Below are 20579 nucleotides of genomic sequence, written 5' to 3'. Positions count from 1 at the left end.
TTTGTATCCGGCCCTCAGGCTCTCAGCAGCTGAGCGGTGCCAAAGCGTTACCACTGAAACGGCTGAAACGGCAGCCCACATGAAAATTGGGCTTTCCGTATCTTGAAATATGATCAAGATTTGAGGATTTTCTTTTCTACCATTTGCAGGTAATGAGCTTCTATAGGAGAACAAAGTGCTGATTTCTGGCACTCAATTGCTTAATGATGTCACTTTCTACTGAATGACGTCACTTCCGGCCCTCAGCAGGCACCCTGAGTGCTAACTTCGGCCCTCTGTATGAAAAGAGTTTGACACCCCTGCTTTATATGTTGTTCCCTCCTTCAATTCCTCCTGCACTTTAACTAATATACTGTTCCTCACATTTCAGATTTTGATTTATTTATATCCCTTAAATCAGTATTTCTCAAACTGTGAGTCAGGACCCAGTAGGTAGGTCGCGAGCCAATTTCAGGTGGGTCCCCATTCATTGTGTATTTTGGTTTTCATATATATTAGACTTCATACTACCATGGAATGTGACTGCCCTTGGGAAAACGCTACAGATCTGTATTTTTAACAGGCTACTATGTATATGCTTTTAACAGTGATAAATGGGGTTTACTCCTAGTGTGGATAGGATTGCAGCCTTTGGGATGTTCGGGGAATTTTTTTTTAACAGAACAGCAACTGCTTGGGAAGGTTAGAAGGGTTCTTCTTTATTTTAAATAAATTTTTAAACTTCAATTTATTGTAAACTTTTAATTTACTTAATGAATGGATTTGACTTAATTTTGTTGTACTGGGGGAGTGTTAAAAATTTTCCTGCTTGATGATGTCACTTCTGATTATGACATCACTTCCAGTGGGTTCCAACAGATGGTCATTCTAAAAAGTGGATTCTGGTGCTAAAGAGTTTGAGAACCTCTCCTTAGATTTTATGGACATCTCAAGGCAACATAAAAGGATATGAGTTAATTGTTGGGATACAAAGTACCTATAACTATTGGCACTGACAACCATCATCACAAAGAATACAAGCCTTTCCCAAAGACCAGCTGCATCAGTAGCGATCATACTGTTGCTAGCTGCAAACCATTTATTTTCCAGCGTTAATACCTCATAGAAGGACAACTCTGCAATTCTTGCCAGGCTTCTTTTGCCACCCCGTAGCGTTTCTGCGCCTCCTTCCAGTTCCCGTTTATCATAGCCGCAGATACATCATTCGACACGTGCACGGCGTTGGCGTACCTAGTGGGAAATTAAGAAAAGTCTTTACGTCTTCTCAAAGGGAAGATTATCAAAGAAATGAGTGCACGATCCCTGGTTGCACTACATCCTAGCTGCAGCGTTTCTTCCTTCCCTTGCCTCCTCCCACTGGAGGAAAATCAGAAAGCAAGGGGCACCATAGCCTTACCTCTCGCTCACGAACCTTTTTTGTCTTCAAAGACTAAGGTGGTGAGAAACAGGGTGGAAGAAGAGGAAGAGCGTGGTATCATTTTAAACAGGTATCAGATTCTTTTTAAGGCTTCATCAGAGCCCCCTTAATACCCTCCTGTAACTAAGCCTAAACCCATTATATGGATGCATATTCTTCACCTGTTTTATTTCTACCTTCAGTTAACTGAATTTTAGATTGTAAGCTCCTCGGGGCAAAGACCTGCACTCTTGTACTTTGTAAAGCACCATGCATAGTGATGGTACCATAATCACCATCAACAAATAAGAAAACTGGAGCTACACATGACAAAATAGTTTCCTGGGAACTCATCTTTCCTTCCTACCTGACAAAATCATCCCGATCAAGAAAGATTGGGGTCTTCCTGTTGACCTTGTACGTGGGGAAGACTACTCGACCCATGTTGACCATCAGCATAGTGGAAAGTTGTCCTTGGCCTCCGCTTCCAGCTTCTTCATCTTCCACTGGGTCAGTCAGGGAAAACAGTAGCAGCACTCGAGCAAAGACAGCCCGAGGCCCTCTACAAATGCGGACGGTCTTCCCTACCATATCCTTGGCCCTGAGAACCAAGCAAAAATAAAATCAAAGTCAGTTCTCAGCCTACCTGTTACTGCATTGTATAAATATTAGAGCAAAGGTTCTCGCAAACTAGGCGCAAATTAAGGAGATCGAAACATTTTCAGGTAGGTCACTAGGATACTTGTGTTAGCAGCTTCAGTTCTGCAAACGATTAAACCAGGAAGTCACCCATAATTAATATGCATGTAACTGACTTCCCTTGAAAGTGTTTCATGGCTTTGCTCCCCACAATCATATCTAGATACACCCTGCCTGTAACCTTTGTTTCTCCTGTTCCACCACCCTCCAATGTGCAAAGTTCTCCTCTCTCCTCAAATTGTTATTTATTTACATAGCACCAGGCCCCTGCCCCAAGAGACTTACAGTTTAGACCAGTGGTTTTCAGACTCCCTGACCTCTTTCCCCTTAAGGGGTGGGGGCAGTGGGGAGGCAGGGAGGAGGCAGCAACGCAATACCCAGGATTGTGCAGCTCTGGAGGGCTGCAGGGACTGGGATGCACTCACCCAGTTCCTGCAGCAGCATGTTGGGAGTGCAGAGAGCCCTGCGTGAGTGTCTGCAGGGCTCCCCAGCTCATTAGAAGTGAAAGTGGAGCTATCATACTCCACTTCCGGTTTTGCAGAAAGCAAAAGTGCTGGAAAGCACTGATATAAGGGGTTAGGATTGTGCCCTAATTTGCATCACGTATCCAGACTGCAGCATGTATTCATGTAGAGTAGACATACAAATCGCTTTTTCTGTAACCCAAAAAGGCCCTCAAAGCAGCTTACAGCAAAATGCTTAACACACAGCACCACCACAAAGACAATGAAGACAAAAGCAGTTTTTTAAAAAAGTTACAAACACCAAAACACAAGCAGCATAAAACAAAATTACAATCAAGACACCAACATGCACAAATGGCAGCATCAACACTCACACTCCTCTCCTCCACAATTCCTCTTCCACTCCAAATCCAGGAAGCAGCAGAGACAAGTGAGAACGCTTCACTTGGCTGGCCCCGATTCTGTACAGGCTGAAGTTTCCAAAAACTGCATCTGCTCCATCACAGAATTCTAATGATTATTATTACCTTTTGAGAATCACGCTGCCAACGCCGGCTTGGCTGCTGCTGAAGATTGAACGTTGCTTTGCGAGGCTGAGAAAGTCATCGATGAGCTGCTGCTTCGGAGCATTTGGGTTTGCCAGATGGAAGGCCTTGGCTAAGGTTTTCAGCTCAGGGGCAGAGAGTAAGTCCAAAACCTCAGACAAATCTTGCAGTTCTGTCTCTGGGGGTGCATGAGAAAAAGTGTCAAGAGACTCTCATATATTCCCCACTAAGCAAGGGAACCCACAATCCCACAGGAAACTGCCTTATACCGAGTCAGACCACTGATGCATCTAGGTCAATGCTGTCATCACTGACTGGCAGCAGCTCTCCAGGGTTTCAGGCAGAGATTTTTCTCGTCCTCCTTTGTCAGGGATTGAACCTGGGACCTTCTGCATGCAAAGCAGTTGCTCTCCCACTGAGCTACAACCCTTCCTCCATATTGCCCTAAGTTGTCAAGCCTGTGCTCAAACCCAGAGATTTTACAGGATTTCACCCAAGCACTGACCACTCTCCTCAGCTTCACCAAATTTGCTGCAACATGTGCCATCAGACCACACCACTGGGCTTCCATATATAGAGGCAGCATACCTCTGAATGCCAGATGATGGCGACAAGCAACAAGAGAAGACCACCACTTTCATGCCTGGCTGGTGAATTTCCACCAGCCGGTAGGGGTTGTCCCACTACTGAAGTCAGTATGGTGGGCCTTGGTCTGACTTAGAAAGACAATCCTCAAGGCATGGCTGAATCAGGGAAGATACAAGAACTGTATTCGGGACTCCCAAGTCTTCTGCAGGCCTGGCCTCTAGGCTGCAGCCAGGGAACTGAAATTTGACATAGTTCACTGATTCAGGATCAAATAAACAGCTAAGTCAGACCACTGTCCAGCTAGGTCAGCACTGCCTGGCAGCAGCCTGACAGAGTTTTAGACGGGTCCTGAAAAGACTCCCTGAAGATGCCAGGGATTGAACCCAGGACCTCCTGCATGCAGTGGTGTAGCTAGGTCATTTGACACCCGGGGCCCATAAATTTTTGTCACCCCGTATGACTTAATTAATTAATAATTATTAATTAATTATTAATTATATTGCTTAATTAATTAATTATTAATTATATTGTTTAATTTGCTTTTTGTACCACCTTTCCTCTAAGCAGCTCAGGGTGGTGTACATGGTTCCTCCCCTTATTTTGTCCTCACAACAACCCTGTGAGGTAGGTGAGACAGAGATTGTAATAAGTCATGACATGGAATGAATAATAATAATGGCCAGAAAAATAAATGCAGTGAATATTTCCCCACAAGCAATGGATGAAATTCTGCATCAAATGGTATATAACATGATGGTATTATTCCTAAAAGCCATGATTTCCAGAATTTTGGTCACTAGGGTGTCACCCCCCCTCCCCAAGGATGTCTCATTGGCCTGTTTGAGTTAAGGCAGTGGTTCTCAAACTTTTCACACTGGGACCCACTTTTTAGAATGATAATCTGTCCAGGACCCACCAGAAGTGATGTAATGCTGGAAGTGACATCATCAAGCAAAATAAAATAATTATAAATAATTAAATTAAAGAAAAACAGATAAATAAGGGGAAGCCAGCCCTGTTTCACCAAATGAATTTTCTCTGTAGCCTGCCTGCAATAACACCCCCCCATACACACACACAAATAAATCAGTGAGATTTTCAGCCCTCCCCAGTGCACACCTTACCAACTCAAGCCTCTGGTTTATTCTTTGGGGGGGGGGGAGGCTGCCTTCTGGAGCATTTGTTGAGTTCCACTTTCATCAGATGGGGACCATGCAACTAGCCTTGCATTCCTCTTTGCCTGACTTGACCAGGAGCCACGGCACATTTGCTTACTCGCGAGTAAACGCGACCCTGCGGCTTACTTTCGCTTTCCATAGGGCTCAATACATTCGTCTGCTTGGAGGGAGGGACTTCCTTCTTGGGTGTTTTTTGGGGGCTGCTTTCATTGGATAGAAACCATTCTGGTGTCATTGGATTCCTCTCAGCCTGCCCTTTCCGACAAACTATGGCATGTTCGCCTACTCACGAGTAAATGCGCGATATGGCTCAGTTTCATTTTCCATAGGGTTCAATGCATTTTTTTGTTTCCAGTTTTTTGGCAATAACTTTTGATGGAAAGGAGATATTTCAATGCGGCTTTTTGCATTGTGTTCCACTGGAAATTCCACATCGAATGGTGTATGGCATGATGGGGTTACGCCTAACCTTCGCAATGTTACTGATGTTGGGTCATTTGTGGTGTTACACCCTCCCAAGGGTGGTACCCGGGGCGGACTGCCCCCCGCTAGCTACACCACTGCCTGCTTGCAAAGCACATGGTCTGCCACCTATGGCTCCTCCTCATTGGGACGCAATGAGTAAATAGATTTTGTATCCCAAACATGGCCAAAATCTCTACTGATTGATGCACATTCTTTAAGGAAGCAGCACTGGAGGCTTCCTCTGGATGTTACCATTTCAAAATACAGGTTGAGAAATAACGTTCTAGAACACTCCCTAACAGAGGCACACTGAGGGCTTTTAAGCGCCCACGGCAATGCTGAGACATCAAGACACCACGCAGTATCATGACGTCATTAGGGCGCATGTGCATTGAAGCGCTAGCGCTCACTCTGCAGCTGACCAGGCAATTTCACCTGACTGGCTGCTTAGAGGGCGCATGCGCTTCAATTGCTTCCCAAGTCAAGCAACCATGACCCACAGTGGCAGTACACCTCTGCTCCCTATGTTCAAAAAAACCATCAATGCATGTAGAAAGCTAGCACAATAAGGTAAAAGATTCATGTCAACCATTCTCCCTGATACACTAGATTTCAATATGCAAGGAATGTTTCATGCCTATTTATCATAGGGGATAGCATTTTTTAATTCTCCACCATTCAAAGTGGTACAGTCTGTAAAGGACTCTTATCATAATTACACTGCTGAACACACATGCTCTGTCTCACTGCCGTACAGCTTTTAACAGACATACCTGCCTGCAGGAATCCTGCCCCAACAAGCTCTTCAAGGACTGGTGACAGATCGCGACTGATCTCTTCATATTCTATTTTGTTTGTTTTTAACCAGTTCAGCTTGCGTTGGAAAAGCCTGATGTACAACTTCTGTCCACTGGCTGCAGTTTGATTATGAGCAAAGAGGAACAGAGAGAAAAAAGATGGTTTCAAGAGCTGGACGACACACAGGGACTTGGAAAATACTTGCAATCACTCAGCCTTGCTGTTAACATACTAGCCAACCCAACCGAAGTCCAATGAAAGCCCAACACTTTTTGACCTGGGATAGAATTTATTTTATCCCCTTCTTTTGTCCTCACAACTGTGAGGTGGGTGAGGCTGAGAGAGAGTGACTGGCCCAAGGTCACCCCAGAAGCTTCATGACTGCGGATCTGAACCTAGATCTTCCATGTCTAAGTCCAATACCCACACCATTCTAGTTCTCCATTTCTTTTTTTTAAAAAGAAGGTTCAGTTACAATTACAGTTCAAACACCACATTCTGCTGCAGGTCTGTTTCTTAATTATGCTGCTGTTAATATAGCCACTGTACACATAAAGGCCAGTCAAATAACACCTGTACGAGGCAAGGTGACTGGGCCAAGGTCGTCTATGCTGACCTTTGTGGCTAAGCAGGGATTTGAACCTGGGAAATGCCCAGTCTATGGGCAATACTCTAACCCAGTGTTTCACAAACTGTGGGTCAGGACCCACTAGGTGCGTCACGAGCCAATTTCAGGTGGGTCCCCATTCATTTCAATATTTCATTTTTAATATGTTAATGCATTTGGGGAAATTTTACAGACCTGTACTTTTAACAAGCTACTATATATAATCTTTTAACAATGGTAGTAAATGGGACTTACTCCTGGGTAAGTGTGGGTAGGATTGCAGTCTAGGATGGTTAAAAATTTTCCTGCTTGATGATGTCAGTTCCGGTGCGTCCCGACAGATTTTCATTCTAAAAAGTGGGTACCACTTGTGGGTGCTAAATGTGTGAGTACCACTGCTCTAACCAGTACAAACCTACTAGCATTCCAGTACAAACCCAAGATCCTTTCCTTGGCATCCCAGGGCCAGCTCTGCAGAGTTTGCAAGCAACCATTTGTTGACTCATTCAGCCTTTGCTATCTCCGCAAGGAGGCCCCTTTCAAGAGAATCATCTCTTCATTCATTCTGCAATGAAAACCGTTCTGCTGAAAAGTGGCATGTACATTTTAAATAGTACGTTCAGTTAATGTTTCAAAGAAGGTTCCTATCCAGGCAATTTGGTAAGAAGGCCTTACAAAAATTACAAGGTTTCTTTTTTTTTCTTTGTAGGTTATGGTGGTGGTGGGGGGGGAAGAATGGAAGTCAGGCAACGAAAGGTTAACATGGGCAAGCGGGTTGGGCTGTGGGCAAGCAGCTTTCCCTGACTTATCCTCAAGGCTGCAAAAGCTTTCCCTTTTTCTTAGCAAAGACAAAGGGGAAGGAAGTGCTCCTTGAAACAAGAACCAGAGCCCTATTTACCAAGCCTCGCCTTCCCTCTCCTACAGCTAAGAGGAGGTCCCAGTGGATAGCACCGAAACTGGCTTCCCAACATCAGCCGTGCCTCGTAAAGTGGAAATTATCACTGAAGTGGAGCAATAATCGCCCAGCGCAGCCTCTGCCGGATGCTAATCAAAAACCTGACATCAAAGGCTCAAAGCTGCAGAAATCATGTCTGCCTCTTAGCAGAAACCAACCAATTATAGAAGCAGGCACGTTATGCAAATAGCTGGAGCCCGACAAGGCATAGCAACAGGGCAAAGCAGATTTGTATCAAAGGCATGCTCTGCTTCCCTCTATCCAAAGTTCATTGCATTTGCATGCACAAGGCTCTCCTCCCCCCACCTGACCCAAGGGAGAGCTGAGTAAGGTGAGCTCACCCACCCCCGAGTTATGCCAGAGATCAGCTTTCCCATTTGCCCAAGGAAAGCAAAACACACATATTACTGGGAAGGACTCCATCATGTCCCTTAACAACAACTGTCTTTCCCTCCCCACTATTTTTCCCCCAAGGTTGTAGAAGAAACTCAAGCTGGCTGCCCAAGGTTGTGGACAACCCCACAACCCCAAGGTTGTGGAAGAAACTCAAGCCTGGATCTAGGCAGCTGATCCAGGACAGAGCAGTTGCCAAACAATTTCTTTGGCTATAATACATAGTAAGCATTTGCATAGTGCATTCTGAGTGTGAAAAGTGTTTGACATCAATTATTTTGACAAAATCCTTACAGCCACTCTGTAAGGAAGGTACGTATTCTTATCCCCACCTCACCGATGGGAAAGATAGTGGCTGAGACAGAACAGTTTGTCTAGGGAGTTTGTGGCAGTGGCAAGATTTAAACCGAGGAAGTCCGGATTTGCAGTTCAGTCTTTTTAGCCGCTATGCAAAACCAGCTCACTTCCCCCCAGAGAAAGCAGGTGCACACAGGGATGGGTGGCCTGCCCCATAGCTGGAGCTTTGCTCTGTACCTTTCTTGTCCAAGTAATGACTGGTGCTCCACTGTGTCAGGCATCCCCACTTCCAGCAGAGTGGGGGTCAGGCAGGGCAGTGCCACGTGACCACCCTGGCAGTGGGGTCAAGTACCACCCACTGCACTGTGAAGTACCCACTAGTATTACTGGTTGAAAAACTTTAATTAAGAACCGAGTTCTTTTTGACCCCAAGCAGGCAATCACAGCCTGGTCATCACTCACTCACAGAGGCTTCTGGTGGGCTAAGGCAACGCTACTCTATTCAATGCTTGTGGGCCAGCCTCAGAGAAGGGGGGAGGAATCCAAGATCTCCCCCCTTTCCCCCCCAAAAAAAACAAATTGCAGAAAATCACTCCCTCACATTTTTCATAAGGGCATTTCAGACCTCATGGGGCTCTCAGACAAACGGTTTATGCCCCCGAGAAACATTCACTGCTGTCGTTCTCAAATTAGTACAAAAGATTCGCTGCAGGCAGGCCTGTGTAAAGATTGGAGATAGCAGCAGTTCCATTAGGAAAAAAATATTCCCTGTCTGAATTCTTATGAAGCACTCAGTTCAGTAATTCTAGCTGAGTTAATAAGTTAATTATGGCAAAGCCATACAATGCTTTCAGGCTAAGGTCCTCAAGCAGGGCAACACATCAGCAGCAATAACTCTCTTTAGACCAAGGGTGTGAAAAGCTTTACAAAAATTGGCTCTTTTACTGACCAATCCAGAGCTGCCTGGCGCACAGAGCTGCTGTGGTGCCAAACTGGCTGCCACGGCATCCTGAGCGCAACCGGGCAGCCGTCATCGGCTTCCTCAGAGGAAGGGAACATTCATTTCCTTCCCAGGAGTAAGGAAAGCTGTGGAACTCCTTGCCACAGGATGTGGTGATGGCGTCTGGCCTGGACGCCTTTAAAAGGGGATTGGACAAGTTTCTGGAGGAAAAATCCATTACAGGTTACAAGCCATGATGTGCATGTACAACCTCCTGATTTCAGAAATGGGCTATGTCAGAATGCCAGATGCAAGGGAGGGCACCAGAATGAGGTTTCTTGTTATCTGGTGTGCTCCCTGGGGCATTTGGTGGGCCGCTGTGAGATACAGGAAGCTGGACTAGATGGGCCTATGGCCTGATCCAGTGGGGCTGTTCTTATGTTCTTATGTTCACGCAATGGCTACAGCTGGTGCAGAGTATGGATGCCTCGTGTTGGGTCTCAAGATCCAACACAGGACTCCGGATCTGACGAATAGAGTTCCACCAGTCTAACCCCTCCCCTGCCCGCCCTGGAACACCTCCTCCCCATCCAGACTTAGCTCTCCACTGCCCAGTGCTCTGACCAGTGAATGTCAAGCAGTGGATCTCCAGCTGCGGACCAGCACTGCCCCAGGGTAGGCTCACACTGGATCAGTAATAATGCCCGCAAACATGCCTTATGGCATATTTGCAACAGTGCGCACTGGTGGTGAGCTGGCACACACTATTCTGGATCGGGCCTTCAGTCCACAACAGACTAACAGGTCTATGTAGTCAGCTGGGCTAACATCTTTGACAAAGCTACTTTGCTAGGATGCTGTATAGACCTTCCCTAAAGCTGGAAAAATGTATGTGCTTAGAGTAACCAGATAGAAAGGCAGATCATAACATTTAACATTTTTACAGCTCTTTCCAATGTGCAAAGCATTTCATATCTATTATCTCAACATTAGTCCTTACAATAAGAACTTATTTACCTTACTATTGTATGCACTGTACTATAATGAACAACAAATATTATTATCCCCATAATACAGGTGGGGAAGACTGAGGCTGAGAGAAACCGGTTTGCCTAAGGCCACCTAATGAGAATTCAAGGCAGAGATCCGCAGCTCAGTCTGTTAGTCACCATGCAAATCCAGGTCATAATAAGACCCGAACCACACATTGCAGAGTGAGGACGTAGAATTCTGGATTTTTCCTGCTTGAGACTGCATGTCAGGTCATATTTAAGAAAGCCTACCCCTGCTAGAAAATAAAAGCATTCATTTAGTACAGATTTCTCCCTGATGTGCTGTTTTACTACATCAAGGATGTTTTTTGCATGGGGAAAGTTGCAAAGATTGTACTCCCCACCTACAATCTGAACAGAAACAGCTCAGAATTCTGCGACCTCACTCTGCATCATGTGTAGTTTGACAGGCTGCAATCCTATGCAATTTTACTATGCCATAAACTGCTGGTCACGCTGCTAATTGAGGTTAACGGGACTTTCTTCTGAGTATCCCTGCATAGGATTTTCACTGCTAGGGTGCAGTCACTGAGCTGAGGGTCAATAGTGACATGCCTAAGGTCACCTAGTGAGTTTGTTGCAGAGGTGAGATTTGGAAGAGGAACAGGGACTGTGCCAGTCATGCTTCTTTTCCCTGTTAGGTGCCAGCATGAGTGGACTTTGTTATAAATTCTTAACCCAAATTTCCCAACTGTAAGCAAACTCCAAGTATATATAGAGGGTAACTGCATTTGCCCAAATTCTCTCTCCCTTTATTGTTTTTCCCTACTGCCCATCAAGTTTTATCAATTTATTTTACAATGTAAACTACTTTATGAATCATTCTTGTTGAAAAGTGGCATATAAGTATTCATAACAACAACTTCAGATTATAAGATACATCAGTGGTTCTCAAACTTGTAGCACCAGGACTCACTTTTTAAAATGAGAATCTGTCTGGACCCACTGGAAGTGATGTCATGACCAGAAGTGACATCATCAAGAAGGAAAATTTTTAACAATCCTAGGCTGCAATCCTAGCCACACTTACCCAGGAGTAAGTCCCATTGACTAGCATTGTTAAAAGCATATACACAGTAGCCTGTTAAAAGTACAGAGCTGTAACATTTCCTCAGATGCAGTCACATACCATGGTAGCATCCAGTCTAATATATTAAAAATAAAATATTGAAATGAATGGGGACCCACCTGAAGTTGGCTCACAACCCTCCTAGTGGGTTCCAACCCACAGTCTGAGAAATACTGAGCTACATGGATGCAGGGACCAGTCTATTTTGCTTATATAACTTTATAAAGCACTGTGTACAGCAAATAATAACATAGCAAAGTACCTGAGAGCTGGTAGAATTTAGCAATGACATCCAAGTCTTGCTCATCAAGAAGCCTGCGATCGTCTTCATTCTCCAGGACAGTTTTCAGGACCATTAGAAAATTCCGGAGATAATATGGATGCTCCCCTGAGTCTAAGGCTGGACCAGCTCCGTTGAGAATTGTTTCTAAAACACTGGTGTTTGGACTCTGAAAATTGGTTTCTTCTAAAGGTCTCGAACAAGCATCATCCCTCACTTCATTTCTTATGTCTTTATGGCTTTCCACAACACAGAAATTATGTGTTTGTTTGTGGCATGTCTCCTCTGCACTGGGCAATGAAACCTGCTCACTAGAGGCAAGATCTTTGGTTTCCAGGTTAGATGGCCCTACTTTGCCATAAGCTGCTGAACACGCTGCATGTTTGCCGTGATCTGAAGCTGGGCCCTTGGGACTATTTTGCTGCTCACTGTCCCCTCCTGGTGGCTCAAGTTCACTGCCAGCAACATCACCCAAAGGAAGTAAGGCCAGAGCTGAATCATGGAAATCAGCCCAGAGCACTCCTGCATTACCATCATGGATCACACCCAAAGGTTCACACTTGCTTGTTAAACTTTCTTTTGGACTACATTGTTCCTGAAATCTTGAGGAAGGAAACCTGTTCTCTTTCTGGGAGCCGTCTTCAGAAGTAACATCTTCCAGGTTCCTCTCTACAGGGTCGTCGCACGCATCTGCGGCTACACAGGTCTTAGCCTCCTGAATAACCACATTGCTGCTCTGAGCCCGTCGTCTTCTAGACAACTTGGTCGACAAGCTTCCCAGAGAGATATTTGTAACTGCATGAACTCTAGATGCATGGTCACCCAGTGCTGGACCACCACCTTTCTTAAAATATGGGCTTGTCTGCTCCTTTGTCCCTCCTTTAAAGTCACCACCTTCTGGAGGACTTGGGTTCTTCTCTGGAGTAGAGGTGCTCTTCACAAAGTATGGGCTGGAACTACTGGGCCTATTTTCAGCTGAGGGCCTTGGGCTCACAACAGGTGTCGAGTCAACCAGGTTCACATCACCACCACATCTTTCTGGACACACTTCATCAATATGCTTGTTGATGTCATATCTTGGCACGTTCTGGCTACACAGTGGACAAGCAACTCTGGCAGGGGGAACATTGTTAAAAAATGAAACAATAGAGGTAGAGGCTGGAGGTAAAGGTGCCCTTTTAGCTTCTCCATCACATGTCGTCCTTGCAGTGTTCTTGCTCTTACCAAGGGATAAGCTTCTTCGTGGCCTTTTATTTTGGGGGGGCCCATTTTCTGCCATAATGAGAATCTAAAACATGGCGAATATGGGTGTCACTCATTTACCAGACACCATCTCATGTAAACATCACAACCCAAGAAAGAATATCTGTTTCGCATTATTGAGCGTTCTTCTTTGCTTTGCCTTTAAAAACAAAAAGGGAAAAGGTTAGAAGCAATATTTTACATTTTATAAAATAATAGTAATTCAATTTTCTCTGTTGGTGAGCTCGAAGAAGTGTTCTGAAAAGCACTAACTAACTGCAGATTTAATCAGGTTTATTATGCCAATGGAACTGTCGGTGGCATTATTAAAATACGTCAAAGGACCAGCACAGATGCCAGATTTAAAATTTCTTATTAATTGCTTCTAAGGTTTCTTTCTTAAATGTGAAAACAAAACTAATTTAATAAGCAGGCAGAATGGGTACCAACTTAGTCATAATTTTGAAATAGGATGAGTTTTGTTTGCAAAATGTTACACTAGAGCAGTGTTTCTCAACCAGTAGTACTCGTACCACTGGCGGTAGTTGAAGTGGTGCCTGGTGGTACATGTAGAATCCCCAGACCCCTGCCACCTGGCAGTGAGACCAGCCATGCAATGTGACAAGCGGTGATAGGAGGCTCAGCTCGGTGGGCAGAGCTCCAGCATGCGCTTTTCACAAGCTCAAAAACGTCTTCCCAAAAGCCCTGAGCCTCTTACCGGTGTTTGTTGCATTGCATCTGGCCTCCTAATCCAAAGTAACTAGCGACGATATCATCACCAGTTGCTTCCAGTGGTGCTTCCAATAGGTGGACGATGAGAAGTGGTACAGCAGGGGACAAATGTTGAGAAAAGCTGCTCTAGAGCAGCTGCTTTTAACCTTTGTGCCACAGCACATTTGTGTGCCATGGGAGTTTGGGGAAGGGTCATTTATTAGTACAGCCATTGGGGGAGGTGAACCTCTCTCCATCTACAGTGCAGTGTGCCTTGTCAATTGTCAAAGAAACTGATGGCGTGCCCCTGAAAATTTTAATGCCTTGCCAGTGTGCTGTGAGATTAAAAAAAAAGAAAAAAAGATGACAACTGCTGCACTATAGAGGCTCTTCCATACCCACTTGCTGCCTTTATACCCCCTAGTACTCCTGTGGTACCATGAGGACTAGTAGCATTTGTACAGTGCTTTCTGAATGTGCAAATTTGCATGCATTATTTTGATGCCATTCAATCTTATAACAACCTTGTAAGGCAGTGTTTCTTAAAGTGTGCTCCTGGGGCTTGAGACCGCTTCTGGGAGTTCACAAGCACCCCATAAGGGGCCACCACCTGCCCCCTGCCAAGTTTGCACCAGCACTCTGGGGCTCCCCGCTATTCCTTTTAGTAAAGTGCTCCAGAGACAGAGAAGTTTGAGAATAGCTGTGGTAAGGTAAGCAAATATTACTATGCCGTAGTGTAGCTAAGAGAAAGCATCTTGCCTTAGGCCACCTAGCGAGTTCACAGAAGTGATATTTGAACCCAGAAAGCCCCCGTTCACAGCTCAGCCTCAGTTGTTTAGCCACTGTACTCTTCCTGCAGATCCTCCCTCAAAACCCAGTGCTTCCATAACAGTTTTGGCTCAACCCCTTACTCCTTCTCAACATTAAACCAAAACACATGCACTGCATTCACACTATGGTAACAGGAGCTGATTTCCTTGCAGGGCAATAACTAGCAGCTACCTTGCAAACGGCGGGAGCTGATCTCCTTACAGCATCTGATTTTTGAACAGTCTCAAGGGCTTGAGGCAATTGGGTATCTGATCTTTCTACCACCCTTTGGCGACCCACCAGTGGCGACCACACCTACAGTGTGGGAAACATTGTCCAATGGGACAAACAGTACAGCCTGTTGCATTCCTCTTTCATCCACTTAAAGGGGAAGCAATCAGGCTCCAAACCCCCTTCCAGCCTGAAATCCCTCCCTGCAACACATGGCAGAGAAAGCTCAGTGCAATGCCTGCACACGCTCCTGCATAAAGCTTCAGCTAGCATGACATTCGAAAGCGCTCGCGCAGGCGCACAGAACGCCGGCAGTCGCCGAGCGCGAGACCACCACCTACCTTAGCTGTGGGGATGAACTGGTAGCAGCGCGCGTGCTCACCTCACCCCTGCCCTCGCGCTCTGTTGCTCTCCACCTTCAGCCGCCAGGCAGTTGCAATCCATCCATCCCTGCGTCTCAGGCATATCCGGTCGATGCCGGAGCGATCGATCCCCACGCATTCTCTTTCCCTGGGCTGCCAATCAACTCAACTCCAGTGGTGCCCAAACTTTTTAGCAGCAGGACCCGCTTTTTTAAATGACGCTGTATTGGGAGCCACCCATATTTGCCAGACTTTTTAAAAAGGAGATCAAGAAGAAATATTTTAATTGACTGATTGATTTCTTCCAGATCTTTTAAAAAAAGTCTAAACTTTTTTTAAAGTTTAAAAATTGATTGATTGATTCTAGATCTTTTTTAAAAATCTAAACTTTTTTGTTTAAAAATTAATTGATTGATTGATTGATTCTAGATCTTTTTAATTCTAAACTTTTTTAAGTTTAAAAATTGATTGATTGATTGATTCTAGATCTTTTTAAGTCTAAACTTTTTTAAGTTTAAAAATTGATTGATTGATTAATTTATTGATTCTAGATATTTTTAAAAGTCTAAACTTTTTTAAAAGTTTAAAAATTAATTGATTAAAAAGTAATTAAACTACAAATTATTAAAAATGATTCATTTCTTCTAGATCAGGGGTGTCAAACTCATTTCATATGGAGGACCACATAGCATTCACGATGCCTGCTGAGGGCCGGAAGTGATGTTATTAGGCAAGAAGTGATGTCATTAAACAGGTCATAACCAAAAATAAACAATTTTTTTCTCACTTTGGAGCTCATTAGCTGCAAATAACAAAAGAGAAAAATATATGAAGCTTGATCATATTTCAAGGTATGGGAGAGCCCAATTTTCATGTGGTTTGCCCTTTCCACAGTAACACCTCAGCACTACGCAGCAGCTGAAAGTCTGAGGGCCATATAAAAAGCTTCCATGAGCCGCATCCGGCCCTTATGTTTGACACCCCTGTTCTAGATCTTTTGTAAAAGTAAACTTTTTAAACATTGATTGCTTGATTTCTTCTAGATCTTTTTTAAAACTTTAAAAATTAATTAATTAATTTTTATTTACTGACCTATTTAGGTTGTCCATGACTGTGTGCCTTGGCTCAATGATCTCTGACATTCTTTCTCTCGATACTGAGCTAAACAAATGCAGCTACCACATTTTCCAGACTCACAAAGAGAGTATGGTCTAAGATCCTGACAAGAAGCTGACAAGATCCACGTCTACAGAGTTTGCGTCTTGAATACACTTCTGTACTGCAGTGAGTCATGGACTCTTCGCTCACAACAGGAGAGGAAGCTGAACGCTTTCCACATGCACTGCCTCCGACGCATTCTCGGCATCACCTGGCAGGACAAAGTTCCAAACAACACAGTCCTGGAACAAGCTGGAATCCCTAGTATGTATGCACTGCTGAAACAGAGACACCTGCATTGACTTGGTCATGTCGTGAGAATGGGCGATAGCCAGATCCCAAAGGATCTTCTCTATGGAGAACTCGTGCAGGGAAAGCGCCCTACAGGTAGACCACAGCTGCGATACAAGGACATCTGCAAGAGGGATCTGAAGGCCTTAGGAGTGGACCTCAACAGGTGGGAAACCTTGGCCTCTGAGCATCCCGCTTGGAGGCAGGCTGTGCAGCATGGCCTCTCCCAGTTTGAAGAAACACTTGCCCAACAGACTGAGGCAAAGTGGCAAAGAAGGAAGGCCCACAGCCAGGGAGACACACCAGGGACAGACTACATTTGCTCCCAGTGTGGAAGGGATTGTCACTCCCGAATGGGCCTTTTCAGCCCGCTAGATGCTGTTCCCGAACCACTTTTCAGAGCACGATACCATAGTTTTCCCGAGACTGAAGGTTGCCAACTTACTTATTTATAAGCAACAATGACCATTACAACACCCACAAACATTTTTCATCCTATATTTACACATGGTTGCAAACTTCAGGAGCTCAGCTCCTTGCAGGGCAATCAGCAACTATCTTGCAAACTGCAGCAGCTGAGTTCTTTGCAGGGTAATCAGCAGCTATAGTATCTGATTTTTCAGTAGCCTCAGGGCTTGAGACAATTCCTTATCTGATCGTTCCATTACTCTTTGGTGACCCACCAAAAATCAGGTCGCGACTCATCAGTGGGTCCAACCTACAGTTTGGGAACTGCTGCTTTACTCCTTGATTGTTATGACCAATTGAGCTCCTTACCCTTTGTGGTGTTACCTTCTCCCCTTCTGTATTTTTTTTTCTTTTGAGCTGGCATTGCCAAAGTTCACATTCTGGGTCTTTTTTTTTTTTTAATGTAACATACATATTTATTTTATTTATTAAAAACATGTATACCCCACCTTTCCAAAAGCTCAAGGCAGCCAATATACATACACACACACAAAGAAAAAAGAAGGGAAAAAAAGAAAATATTTCTTTACCCATTGTGTAATTAATCTGTGAAACTCCTGGCCACAAGATATGGTGATGGCGTCTGGCTTAGATGCCTTTCAAACAGGATTAGACAGATTGCTAGAAGAAAAGTTCATCACAGGTTACAAACTGTGATGGGCATATACAACCTCCTGATTTTAGAAGTAGGGTACTTCAGAATGCCAGGTACAAAGCAGTGGCAATGGGACACAGGTATCTTGTTTTCTCGTGTGCTCTCTGGTGGACCACTGTGAGATACAGGAAGATAGCATGATACCGTGAGACAGATGGACCTTTAGCCTGATGCAGCACAGCTCTTCTTATGCTCCCTCTCACAACAAGAGTCTTTGCAGCATTTGTAGCAATTGGGCAGCTCACTGTCTCTCTCAACTGGGCACTCTGTCAGAGCAATCCAAACCAGCTTTACTCTGATTGTATTTATTCCTTCTGTCCACCAATTTAGTGAGTGGGAGGATTACTCAGGATGCAGTCCTAACCCCTTATGTCAGTGCTTTCCAGCACTGACATAAGGGCAGTGCAGCTCCAGTGTAAGGGAACAAACATTCCCTGACTTTGAGGAGGCCTCCGTGAGTGACACCCAACTGCAGGATGCAGCACATGTCCCATTGGCACCATTATGCCAGTGCTGGAAAGCACAGACATAAGGTGTTTGGATTGCGCCTTCATTTGGTTAAGGATATACTAGGCAAACACAATTGTCCTGCAATACTGATGATGAGTACAGTAGTTCAAAATGTGTCTCAGTAGCTTCAAATATATGCATTTACAGATTGCACTCTGCCTGGGACTTTGGCCTTGTAGCACATGCATCTACTGACATGTGCTGTAAAACCACTATGCATCAACCCATGCACTCTTGAGATTTGACTTCTGGAGACTCTGGGAATGGAGCTGAATCCTGAAGAATGACAATACTTACAACTCACACTTACAATGTTTTGACAAATTATCCCCCAAAAGTCAAAAACAGGGACAGCAATGTACCAGGAATAGGAACCAGAAATTGGGATGGGTGGAGTCTATGGAGTTTAGATGTTGCCGTCCCATGCCCAAAGATTTAACTTCTAAAAGGTTAGGGAAGGGGTTTGTAATATGTAAAATAACTCCAGAAGGTAAAATAGAGATAGTGAATTACCAGCAAATAGAGATTGTTTCTGGAAAACAGGGAACAGGATGAGGACACATTGGGTGCTTTTTTCTACCAAGACCATGGCCCCAATCCTATCCAAATTTCCAGCACTGAAGCTGTTGTGCCAACAGGACGTGCACTCCACTCTGCAGTGGAAGGGCAGTCACGGAGGGGCCTCTTCAAGGTAAGGGAACATTTGATGCATTGCAGCTGCACCAGCACTGAGCAGTTGGATAGGATTTGGTCCTGTGACAGGGTACGTGTGCCCATCTCCACCAATCCTCCTCATGCTCCTTGTGGTAGAAAAGGAAAACAGAGCAGAAGAGAAGAGAGGTGGGCTAGAGTGTCAGAGATTCTCCTCTCCACCACCTCCTCTTCTGCTCCATTCTTCTTTTTCTTTTCTAATCCAGGTAGCTGGAAAAAGAGGAAGAGTGGCAGAGGTGGCAGGTGCTCTGCACAAGGGGAGGTAGCCTTTTCAGTGCCACTTCAGACACTGGGAAGTGTTGGGCTGGCCATGAACATCATCAATAGCAATCCAGGCCATCCATCCCTTCCCACAGATCCCACCAACCTGCTTGGAAGTATGTTTTTTATAGCACTAACAACAAAGAGAATGTAAAGTGATACTTATTGGATGGGCAGAATAACATAAATAACACAAACTCCCCCCTTCCCCCCCCCTGGTTTCAGAAAGACAGAGAAAGAAATCCTTCTGAAGCTTTCTTACTGGGTTAAAGGGTTGAGGAATGCTTGTCAGCACCATCTCCAGGAGACTGAAAAAGAATTCGACATCTTAAGAGATGAATAGCAGTCTTGAAGCTCCCCAGGAAGCCTGAATCTGACTGACAGTAGATCAACAAATATGGTTGTTTTCAGGATCCAAGTCCCTCTGCTTTCAGAGTGCTTTTCAGGTATTGTAAAAGGTCTCCAGCCATGGGGGCAAAGTCTTGGCAACCTGAGCACATTCTCACTTCTTCCCAGCTGCACTAAGGTTCCTGAGAGCCGGGCACTCCGTTGAACTGGCTTAATGAAATTGCCCACATCACAATAGGAAGAATGAATGTGTGGTCAAATCAAGGCAGTCCAAGCCTTGACTGGTACTAATAGTAATTTTAGCTCTAGGGCATTCTGTCCACATCTGGTAAGTAACCCCTGCATTTTGCAAAGGATTCTGGGGAGCACCATAGGCCACACACTTGGTTTATACAGGACACCATCCCAACCTGCTGGATAGATTGTATTGAGAAATTGACTTATATCAAGTCAGACCTTTGGTCCATCCAGTGGCATCACGCGGAGGGTGCGGGCCGCACCAGGTGACACGCACAGGGGGAGTGACATGCACTGGGGGAGTGACGCGCTAAAATCACGGTGGTTAGGAGTAACCCCATCATGTTACCATCACTTCTCATCTAGACAGGCTGGTAGACAGTGCTGGGAAGGAGGTAGCGGTTGTGGTGCATGTCGGCACCAATGACGTGGGCAAGTGTAGCCAGGAGGTCCTGGAGGCCAAATTTAGGCTATTAGGTAGGAAGCTGAAAGCCAGGACCTCAAAGGTAGCGTTCTCTGAAGTGCTACCTGTTCCACGTGCAGGGCCAGCTAGGCAGGCGGAGATCAGGGGTCTCAATGCGTGGATGAGATGGTGGTGAAGGGAGGAGGGGTTTAGATTCGTTAGGCACTGGGGAACGTTTTGGGACAAGTGGGGCCTGTACAAGAGGGACGGGCTTCACTTGAACCAGAATGGAACCAGACTGCTGGTGCATAACATTAAAAAGGTGGCAGAGCAGCTTTTAAACTGATCCCTGGGGGAAGGCCGACAGGAGCAGAGGGGCATCTGGTTTGGGACTCCTCATCCCTATGGGACAAGGATGGGGAGGTTAGAGAAGAACAAGACAAAGGCAGAGTGGG

General features: G+C 45.1%; 1 protein-coding gene across 3 annotated transcripts in view; it reads right to left on the bottom strand.

The window, feature by feature from the left end:
• The window catches only part of FAN1 (FANCD2 and FANCI associated nuclease 1), a 34145-nt gene extending 19005 nt beyond the window's left edge, over positions 1–15140 (bottom strand). Inside the window, exons 1-6 of one of the 3 annotated variants that reach the window (XM_066635495.1) lie at positions 15062–15140; positions 11709–13128; positions 6109–6249; positions 3087–3282; positions 1764–1997; positions 1099–1230 (exon numbers count right to left, since the gene is read on the bottom strand). In XM_066635495.1, coding sequence (XP_066491592.1) covers positions 1099–1230; positions 1764–1997; positions 3087–3282; positions 6109–6249; positions 11709–13005 — 2000 coding nt within the window. In that variant the 5' untranslated portion in view covers positions 13006–13128; positions 15062–15140. Of the gene's footprint in view, positions 1–1098; positions 1231–1763; positions 1998–3086; positions 3283–6108; positions 6250–11708; positions 13129–13686; positions 13856–14681; positions 14777–15061 lie in introns of those variants that run through there. The other 2 variants (XM_066635498.1, XM_066635497.1) reach the window with 2 other exon arrangements.
• Between the last annotated feature and the right edge of the window lie 5439 nt (positions 15141–20579).

The sequence above is a fragment of the Tiliqua scincoides genome, chromosome 8 (genome assembly GCF_035046505.1).
Source record: "Tiliqua scincoides isolate rTilSci1 chromosome 8, rTilSci1.hap2, whole genome shotgun sequence".
In the NCBI taxonomy this organism is placed as follows: domain Eukaryota; kingdom Metazoa; phylum Chordata; class Lepidosauria; order Squamata; family Scincidae; genus Tiliqua; species Tiliqua scincoides.
The sequence above is the reverse complement of the archived record's forward strand: the minus strand, read 5'-3'. Positions and strand labels throughout refer to the sequence as shown.